This window comes from Asterias rubens, chromosome 3 (assembly GCF_902459465.1).
Source record: "Asterias rubens chromosome 3, eAstRub1.3, whole genome shotgun sequence".
Classification (NCBI taxonomy): domain Eukaryota; kingdom Metazoa; phylum Echinodermata; class Asteroidea; order Forcipulatida; family Asteriidae; genus Asterias; species Asterias rubens.
In genome coordinates this window covers 19628592-19639634 of record NC_047064.1, presented here as the reverse complement: position 1 = coordinate 19639634, position 11043 = coordinate 19628592, and the positions used below count along the sequence as shown (strand labels likewise).

General features: G+C 39.7%; 1 protein-coding gene across 1 annotated transcript; it reads left to right on the top strand.

Annotated features, from left to right (window-relative positions):
- The first annotated feature begins 3 nt into the window (after positions 1–3).
- On the top strand, positions 4–10699 carry LOC117288141 (protein arginine N-methyltransferase 3-like). Its single transcript, XM_033768849.1, has 13 exons — positions 4–89; positions 1142–1354; positions 2269–2318; positions 3526–3634; positions 4036–4228; positions 5088–5298; positions 5771–5892; positions 6253–6325; positions 7049–7154; positions 8327–8514; positions 8693–8779; positions 9217–9267; positions 10374–10699. Exons 1-13 carry the CDS (start codon positions 47–49, stop codon positions 10569–10571), a joined length of 1644 nt encoding a protein of 547 aa, XP_033624740.1. The 5' UTR covers positions 4–46; the 3' UTR covers positions 10572–10699.
- The last annotated feature ends 344 nt before the right edge of the window (positions 10700–11043 follow it).

Below are 11043 nucleotides of genomic sequence, written 5' to 3'. Positions count from 1 at the left end.
CCCTCATGTGGTCCACACGGTATTTGTTTAAGTCATTCAACACAAGATGGCGAGATCCACGAAAGACACATGTTTTCTGTCCAGAAATGGTAAATACAATAAAAAGTTACATGAATCTTATTCGTACTGATTTGTTTTGAAATCTCGTGGATTTTGTCTGGAATCCCCGTGATGAATTTTCTATTCTGAAATTTGTTCAATGTATTTCTAGTAAATATTTCTGTGTGTTGTCATGTCGCTGCTCTGCTGATCATACTGATGACCAATTATTATTAAATTTTTTATTGAATTAAATAAACAAAAAAGTAAAAGTAGGTCATCACTAAAAAAAGTCATTAAAAGTGAAGTGGGTCAAGAAGCCCCGCCCATTTCTTCCACGTATTTTTCTCTAAACTGCTTTATTTGGAATATTTAGTTTGTTAAAAAGAATACAGTAAACCAATAAGCCGATTCACTATTACAACTGCGCATGTCCGTTACTGCTGACAACGCAATTTGTTTATCTCCCGTGACCTTTTGACAATACCCGGGTTTATTGTCAAAAGGTCACGGGAGATAAACAAATTGCGTTGTCAGCAGTAACGGACATGCGCAGTTGTAATTGTGAATCGGCTTATTATGGGGAATAAATATAGTACGACCTAAGCTTAAGAAAACATTGTGTGAAATAAAAATATATATCCTAATAATAATAATATAAAAAAGTTAATATATATTTATAACAGACAGTTTATCTGCTCCTATTGGTGGAGAGCGCATCACGTGGGTGTGTTTAAACGGTTGATAATGACCAGCTGGAGCTGTTTATAACCGGCTGGATTCCGAAAGTCGGGTGGGCGCGTACGCCAATATTATCACGCAAAACCTTGAATTTCAAATCACACTGCAACGACCCTGCCAGTTTTAACCGGCTGTTAAAGAACTCGTCGCTACCCTTTTATTCCCTTAATAAAAATCATTATTTGTATTTAAACTGGATGGAGGATTTGAATCTAGTCCCACATTACAGAAAAGAGTTATTCTTTTTACCCAATCTAGATTTTTTTTATGATCAATCATTGACCCACCATTCCAACACCCATGTCAGTGAATCAGAGGACCAGTAATGCCACATCATTTACTTATTTTCTTTCATCACTAGGTGAGAAAGATGTCGACGAAACCCTCTTGAACGAGATGGAAGATGACGACGATGAAGAAACCTGGTTAGAATGTGATGACGAGACAGAGGGGAGCAACCAAGATGCAAGGTGTCTGTTCTGTGAAGCCATGCTACCATCGCCTGAAGATGTCCTCTTCAATCACTGTCCAAAGATCCATGACTTTGACATCAGAATAAACAGGAGGAAATATGGTAGATTGTTCGGGTTTCTGTTTCTTCTTTTTAAAGACACTGGACACTATTGGTAATTGTCAAAGATCAGTCTTCTCACTTGGTGTATCTCAACATATGCATAAAATAACAAACCTTTGACAATTTTAGCTCAATCGGTCGTCGAAGTTGCGAGATAATAATGAACGAAAAACACCCTTGTCACACGAAGTTGTGTTTCAGATGATTGATTTCAAAACCTCAAATTCTAAATCTGAGGTCTCGAAATCAACTTCGTGGAAAATTACTTCTTTCTCGAAAACTGCGTTACCTCAGAGAGGGAGCCGTTTCTCACAATGTTTTATACCATCAACAGCTCCCCATTACTCGTTACCAAGTAAGGTTTTATGCTAACAATTATTTTGAGTAATTACAAATAGTGTCCACTGCCTTTAATGTAGCCTTAACATGATTGAAGATAAAGGAACTGCCAATGCAAACGAGGGCGAATCCCTTCTCTTAGCGATAAGTGTGTACTGGGGTCTTTTACATGCATTTGTTGGTACATTGAATGGTCTATCTGAAGGACAAAGGGCACACTTTGCTGATAAGAAACACCAGAGCTTAAGTCCAGTGCTCTTAACCGCTCAGCCACAACGAGCTACAATCATGTGGGATACAAAGCCCCACTCCCTGCAATATGGGTTTTCTTGGAACTTAAGTTGTCAAAATATATAAAAAAAATAAAAAAATCATTTTAAATTTGAGAGTAGTTCAATTTTTCTCAGAAGTAAACAATTTCTTAAAATAGAACCAACTAGGCCAAAATCGAGCCAAATTGTTGAAGATTTGTTTAAATCCGTCAATATGATTTACTTCTAAACTGGTTTGAGTTGTACTAATCTATTGTTCAAGTTCAGCAGATAACATTTTTTACTACTTTTGATTTGCTTCAGACATGGACTGCATTGCTTTCATCAAAATGGTCAACTATATTCGCTCTAAGGTAAATAAAACACTTTTATGAACATTTTTTAGTGAAAACTCGTGATAAGAGGCCATTTTGTGTCAAAAAAGGCTTCGGTGAATACAGAGTGCCACACTAGTCTGCATATTGGTTGTGCTGCATTTGGACCGAAATGGCATCCAGTATTAACCACATAATAATAATAATAATAATAATAATAATAACAATTTCTTATATAGCGCATTTCACAATAACCCTATCAATGCTCTTTACATTAGTGCCCTGGTCATGGGGCCAATAACATCCCTGTAATGTTCTTCAGCTCCCGTGGGAGTATACAGCCCTGAGCTGCCTGCAAGGCGCTTGTTTTTTTTTTTATACACAATATCAACCTCTACCCTCGCAGGTACCCATTTATACCCCTGGGTGAAGAGAAGCAATTATAGTAAAGTATCTTGCTCAAGGACACAAGTGTCACGACCGGGATTCGAACACACACTTAATCAGCACCAGAACTTGAATTTGATGCTCTTAACCACTCGGACATGACACTCTATCATGACCAAAGAAAACTGGTCCCTGGTCGCAACTCTCTCAGTACACAGCTCTGGTGTGATGTAATATGCAAGGGGGTCTTGAGTAACGTCATCCCTGTAGCAGTTCTCGCTGGAAACTGGGATGGTGCATCAGGTGCTGTCACTGGTCAAAGACGCAGGTGATGGTGAACTAATGTTTAATTAATGTGCAAGTTAAAAGCAAAAGTGATTTACAGGAGCCTGGAGCCAGTGCTAGGTGTTAAAACACCAGGAGCTGGAAGGGCTATCTTCTGGAATGCTACAACAGATGGGACACACACAGCTGCTAGGGGAAGCTGATTCCATATCCTCGCCGAGCGTGGGTAAAATGAAAATTTGTACGAGTCAATGGATGCATCAGGGTCTATGATAAAGTGGCGTTGTCATGGCCGAGCGGTTAAGAGCACCGGAATCAAGCTCTGGTGTTTAATCTGCAGGGTGTGGGTTCGAGTCCCCGTCGTGACACTTGCTATGTAAAATTTGGGAGGTAGTTCTTTCTGCTCTATTGGCCAGGCTTCGGACTGATGATACCCAAGCCTACAACCGTATGGACTGTATAAAAGAGGTAACCCTGTTTCAGCCCTAGGAGTAGGTGGCAACGACCTCTGGAAAAAAATAATTGTAGCCCACAATACAAGATCTTCTTACTGTTTCTTTTGATTACTTTCTAGAATTCAACTAGTTCTGATCTGAATAACATCAATCCTACGAGCAATGCACCCTGGGCCAGCGATGAATATATGAAGCCCGTACTGGCAAATGATTCTCTGTTATTATTTGGTAAGCAACAACTGTATACTAGAACCCTCCTATGATGAACCTTTTGTCTCTTAAGTGAACTCAATCACTGTAGCTCGAGGAAATCTGTAAACACGAGTGTTTGCTTAAACCAGAAACACCAGGCTGGAAGTTTATCTATCATTCCAAACCACGGGGGATGACATTGCATGGTCAGACAGTAGGAGGGTTAAGTGATTGTGCATTTTTGTGAGGGTAAAAACACTAATCCTTAGAGGCTAGAGGACCTGGTCCCCCTCCCCTTTGGGGCATTTTCTCAAGATTATTTTCTTGCACTCGACCTCATCTATGTGTTCACATGGCTTGGATATGTACATTATGCTCTCGCTAGAGCTTACTTTCCAGTAACACTGCATCTTCACTCATTCGCTCGTTCCCCACAGATATTGAATCTCTTGACAACGAAAGTTTATCCGAAACATCCCAAGATAACATGTCAGACGGTCGCCAAGACGACATATCAGTTCCAGCAGAGGAGTATCGGACACTCCTTCAGAGGCTACAGGCCGCGGAGCAGAGAGCAGCCATCGCTGAAGAGTCATTGTCAAGAGCAATGCAGGATCTTAACATCACTAAGTAAGTATTTTTTCCTGAAAATTGTCTGTGCTGAGTGGGTAAATATTTTTCCTTTGACTGCAGAGCAGACGTCCAGAAGTTTCCTCCATTTGCTGCGTTTTTCGGTGATTACTGTAAAAGCCTTTTGGGACCAGGAAATTTACAGTGTCTCCCCATGATATGAATGAAAGAAAGGCAAAATATATGTACTTTAAGTGGGTCTTTGTCTTGATATCTCGAGCAAGAATGATGAATAGCACTGGGTTATGAATCTGATGATTCTAACGCTTTTGAAATCACTAAATGCTGACTTGCTGTGTCGAGACTGAAGAATACGGCCCATAGAATAATGTGCTATAAAGTGTGTGCTGTAAAGACCTGGGCCCAATTTCGTGGCTCTACTTACCATATATGCAAATAATTTGCACTTACTTAATTTGAAATTCCATGCTTACTTCAAATGCATTTCACAGTTTAGTAGGGAATATCTGCTTGTGTGTGTGCGTACTCCGCATTACTAGGCATTTTTTCGCTAAGACAGAAAATCGCCGCCTGACTGGCAAACAAAGAATGGTGCTCACAAGCGCAGAACTCGTCAGTAAGCAGAACCATGAAATTGGGCCCCTGTCTTCTTTAGCCATACGGAGAAACTTACAAATACTACCGACAATTAAATTTGCAGTATAACTCTATCAACCACAAGTTCTCGGTGAGCTTTCCTTGATTCGAACCCACAACCTTGTGATTTCAAGTCATGCAGTCTAACCACAAAAACATGCAGACCACGGTGTCTCTAGGAAAAACTGTCAGCCGCTAAAAAAAAAAAAACCTAGTCGTGATAATTTTTCATTTGTGTCACCCCCAAAAACCTCCTTCACAGAGAATTTGCCCTGAAAGTCTTAGCATCTCCAGGCAGTGATGGAGACAAGTTGTCATCCTCGGCTGCCCCGGATAAAACCCCTGAGGAAGACCAGGCTTATTTTGACTCCTATGCCCACTATGGCATCCACGAGGAGATGCTCAAGGATAAAGTCAGGACGGAAAGCTACCGAGACTTCATCTACGACAACCAGCACATCTTCAAGAATAAGGTAGGACTCTTCACTGTTTCCAGGAGTGATCAAATGTCACCGGGCCATTTTATTTTTCCCAGTATGTGCTGCTTTCTCACAACCCCTTGTATTGGTTATCTAACATTAGCCGGCTCATGGCACATTTTAATTAGGCTTGTGGCCAAGTCTTGTAGGCTGCAAAAGAGGCAACAAGTGAGAGCAACTGGTCCCCTCTCATTGTTCTTTGATGTTGTGGTGTGTCTCAGTGCAGGTTGAATATGTAAAAACCTTTTGGATTGGAAATGCATAAAAATGCTTGAATTTGACACGAGTTCAAATCCTGCCAAGGAAACCATGTGAACAGTGTGGATTGGATTTTCAGTCCCTATAAAGTGAACATAAATTGAGTCAGAAGTCCTTGACGACTGCCGGGCCTCGACCCTCAACAAGAAATTTATTAAAGTGTCACTGTAAACCATTCCATCACATTCTTTGTTTTTGTTAATTTCAGGTTGTGTTGGATGTTGGTTGTGGCACCGGCATTCTGTCCATGTTTGCTGCCAAGGCGGGAGCTAAGCAGGTGATAGGGGTTGACCAATCAGACATTGTCTATCAAGCCATGGATATTGTCAGGTAAGTTTATTTTTAGGTTTTAAGGGTGGTTTTCCTTTCTTTGTTTGATTTTGCTACATGATCACAGAAATGAGAGCCATTGTTAATAGTTGACTAAATTTGTCAGCCTAATAGTGCTGTCAAGGAACTATAACTGTAGTTTCAAACTCCGGAATTTTATGTTGGAACAGATAGTTTTTAGCTAAACTTGCGATTTAGACAAAAATAATGTGACAGATGGTGAGTGAACACTCACTTTCACAAAGCCTCAATAGAAATCTCGGTAAAATTATCAAGAACCAGGCCTCGTTGGGATTAAACCACTAGTTGAAAACCTCTTCACCACACATTGATTCCCTTATTTATATTTTGACTTGATAGGCAGAACAAACTTGAGAATACTGTAACGCTGATCAAAGGAAGGGTTGAAGACATCACACTCCCTGTTGACAAGGTATGTATAAATAATAATAAAAACTTGGGAGGTTATTCGTCCTTACTCGCAACAAGCAAAGATGCAAAGCAAGATAACAGTATGAGGCCACTACTACCGTTCAAAAGCAATTCACTTGACAGAAGCCCAGAACGTCTTGCTTCTGTAAGCGCCAGTTCTTTGCTTAGCGTACTTTGTCCTCTGTCTAACTAGACCACTGAGCATTCCGGTGACAAGAGACCAGTTCGAATCCCTCATACTAAGGATCTTTTACACAAAAGGGCCAAGTTTGTACTTTGTCCTCTGTCTAACTAGACCACTGAGCATTCCGTTGTGACAAGAGACCAGTTCGAATCCCTCATACTAAGGATCTTTTACACAAAAGGCCAAGTTTGTCCTTAGTCCTCTGTCTAACTAGACCACTGAGCATTCCGGTGACAAGAGACCAGGGGCCAATTTTGCACACAAGTTTGCTTAGCATGACATTTTGGTCTCGATAAAAACAGAATTACCAACCAAATGTCCACGTGGTTTTCAGGATAAGCAAACAGCAGCTGAATACCAGTAACAAGCAATTTGCAACAAATCGAAATACAGTTGGTAATCCTGTTTTTATCAAGGAAGAAACTTCTTGCTAAGCAAATTTTTGGGCTTAGCAGCTCTATGAAATTGGGCCCAGCTCGAATCCCTCATACTATAAGCACTACAATTATTACGAGCTCGTTTTGTTCTTCATTCGCCCAGGTTGATGTAATCATATCTGAATGGATGGGATATTTCCTCCTGTTCGAGTCGATGCTGGACACAGTTCTCTATGCCAGGGACAAATACTTAACCAACGGAGGAATGGGTAGGTCATGTTATAATTTGGAGTGGGACGAGCAACGTATGCCCCTTGGTCGTTGCCTTAGTGCAATAAGGGTACCCTTTAAAGGCAGTGGACACTATTGGTAATTACTCAAAATAATTATTGCCATAAAACCTTTCTTGGTGATGAGTAATGGGGAGAGGTTGGTGGTATAAAACATTGTGAGAAACGGCTCCCTCTGAAGTGCCATAGTTTTCGACAAAGAAGTAGTTTTCCGTGAATTTGATTTCGAGACCTCAGATTTAGAACTTGAAGTCTCGAAATCAACCATCTAAACGCACACAACTTTGTGTGACAACGGGGTTTTTTTCTTTCATTCATATCTCGCAAGTTCGATGACCAATTGAGCTCAAATTTTCACAGGTTTGTTATTTTATGCATATGTTGAGATACACCAACTGTGGAGGCTAGTCTTTGACAATTACCAATAGTGTCCACGGCCTTTAACTTCACTTCTGAAAGGGGCACACTATTTTATCACTGGTAAGGGGCACCTGACCGCACCTCTATGAGGAAATTTTCAAGTTTTATTGGAACTTTGAACAGGACACCACGGCAAAAGCACAGGACACCACGGCAATTGCTGTTGGTGCCGTGGGTTTATCTGAAGCCTGTTGTAACATGCCTACTTTTTTTATCCGGTTTTATAACACACCTCTTGCTTGTTCTGTATTCTGGTTGGCTGAAAAACTGTCTCGTGGGATGAACTAATACAGTCTAGTGATCGTGCGCGCGTGTTTTGCAAGAACTAGTACCCGAGCGGGCACCAGTCTTTGAAAATAGTGCCCTGCTACGTGAACAACAACTACAAAACTTCCTTTCTTTTCCAGATTTCTGTTCTTATTTGACAATTAAGACCGAGCTGTGTTAAAAAACACATATTGACTGGCATAATTCGGTAACTAGTGTATGTCTATTCCCCCTTGGGCCATTGAGTGACCAGAAGAGGGGCCTATTTCCCTTGGCCTTCGGCCTTGGAAAATAGGTCCCTCTGCTGGTCACTCAAAGTCCCTCTGGGGAATAGACGTACACTAGTTACCTCATTGCCAGTCAATATGTGTATAATAGTACTCTGTGGGCATAGTGTTGTACCACTCTATTTTTATGTACAGCAAGGGGATGCACTCATTTCACTCTTATTTTATTTTATTCAGTCTATCCCGATCTGTGCACCCTGAGTTTGGTTGCCGTTAGTGACACAGTCGGCCATGCCTCCAGGGTAGCATTCTGGGATGACGTGTATGGATTTAAAATGACGTGCATGAAGTCTTGCGTACTAGAAGAGACGTCAGTGGATTATATTAACGCTGATACCGTCATGTCTGATGCAGCGATGGTCAAGGTAAACAATAAATATGACACTGAACAAATAAATTACACAAACCTGCCACTGGTGGTGCCGCAAAATTGTTTACGAATTGAAGTTGATTCATATACAATTTTCACATGTTAGTTTTATTGTATACGTCTACATTAATATAGGATTAAAACAATTGACTGTTTCTCTTTCAAACTTACAGTGTTTAGACGTAACCAGCGTGAATGTTAAAGACCTTGATTTTACAACAGACTTCAAACTGAGAGCGTCAAGGGACGGGGAGTGTACTGTAAGTTCAACAGTCATGTTTATGAGTGGTCCACACAAAGTTCTCCTTTTCTAAAGGAGGATGGGGGAGCCAAGGAGATTTTTGGAAATATAAATGCTTCAACTCCCCTTGAATATCCAGTATTACTAATTTAGTAATAATAAAGTGTTTAAAAAAAACCTTATAGAGTGCAGTATTTCCCTTGTGAAAGTTTGGCAAAAGATAGTTACCACTCAAGATGCCAAATAGTAACTAGGGTGTTTAACACGCCTAGATCTTATAATTATCTGTTGTTGATTTTTATTGTTGAACAGCACAGGGTATAGTGAGGGTGTGGGGCCGAGATAGTAATTACATGGTGTTACCGCAAACCTTTCCATATCTTATTTCCACTATGCAAAGTTTCAAATCGTACTGATTTTGATTGAGTTCTGATTAAGTTTGACTTCTTTTCACAGGCGATTGTCGGATACTTTGATGTCATTTTTGAGAAGAACTGCAACAAGACAGTAAGTCAAGATTCTTCAAATAAGTAGGGGCGAAGTTAAATTAAGCTGGCTTTAACATTCATTTGTAATGGAGTTTCAAATTCAATTTTCTTCAATATGACAGCATTTCAAACAATGAATCTCAAGTTGATTGGTGGCAGTAACGAATTCATGCCTAGCACATCTTCCTATTAAAAATGAACAATAGTAAAGTTTTGTGAAACTTGAATGTTCAAGAAGAACTTATTCAAACACTTTCTCATGTCAGCATTTTTTTGTTGTGTCATCGATGTTTCATTTAAAGGCATGGTATACTGTTGGTAATATCCGAAGACCAGTGGTATATCCAAACATATGCATGAAATAACAAAACTGAAAATTTGGGCTCAATTTAAAAAGTTGCAAGAAAATAATAACAGAAAAATACCCTTGTTGCATAGAATTGTGAGAGCATCTCAGATTCAAATTAATTTGTGGATGAAAATTACACCTCTCTCTAAAACTACATTACTTCAAAGGGAGTCATTTCTCACAATTTTTTTTAGCATCAACAGCTCTCCAGTGCTCTTTGCCAAGTAACTTTGTATGGTCAATAATTTTTGGAGTGATTTCCAAACCTCATACACTTTCAGAATAACTAGAGCTTTAGTTTGTCTGTATTCTTAAAGACAGTGGACACTTGGTAATTGTCAAAGACCAGTCTTCTCATTTTGTGTATGTCAACATATGCATGAAATAACAAACCTGTGAAAATTTTAGCTCAATTGGTCGTTGAAGTTGCGAGATAATAATGAAAAAAAAAACACCCTTGTTGTGTGCGTTTAAATGGTTGATTTCGAGACCTCGAGTTCTAAACTTGAGGTCTCGAAATCAAATTCGTGGAAAATTACTTCTTTCTCGAAAACTACTCCACTTCAGAGGGAGCCGTTTCTCACAATGTTTTATACTACCAACCTCTCCCCATTACTCGTTACCAAGTAAGGTTTTATGCTAATTATTGTTTTGAGTAATTACCAATAGTGTCCACTGCCTTGAATAGATTTGACAGTATTTTTGTCTTTTTTCCCCTAAATTTACCAATGTTTTTTAATAGTAATTCACCCTCTTTTGCATTTCCCCTCCCCCAGGTAATGTTTTCCACTGGTCCAAGCAGCCAGCGTACCCATTGGAAACAGACAGTATTTCTCCTCAGGAAGCCTATTCCATTAAAAGCGGGGGAAGTACTCTCCGGAAAAATCAACTGTCAGAAGGACACAACAGACTCTCGGAGTCTTATCGCGACCTTTGAACTTGATGGGGAGAAAATTAAGTACTTGGTGAGGTGATTGAGACATTTTGGTGGGAAAGGGGAGGAGGGATCTTTTGGAGAGGTGTATCAAATTGTATTTTATAAATAATTGAATTGTACTATAAGACACCTTTGGTAATTGTCAAAGACCAGTATTCTCACTTGGTGTATTCTAACATATGCATAACATAATTGCAATTGGTCATTGAATTTGCAAGAGAATAATGAAAGAAAAAACACCCTTGTTGCACAAATGTGTGTGCTTTCAGATGCCCAATTAAAGGCTTCAGGCCTGAAGTTTTTAAATATTTGAGTGAGAAATTACCCGTTACTTCAAAGGGACCGGTTTCTCACAATGTTCTTTACTATCAACAGCTCTCCATTGCTCATTCCCAAGTAAGTTTTTATGCTAGCAATTATTTTGAGTAACTACCAACAGTGTCCAGTGTCTTCAAGTGTTTTGGAGAAGGAAAATTTACCAAAGTCATTTTCTTAAACTGATCAAATTG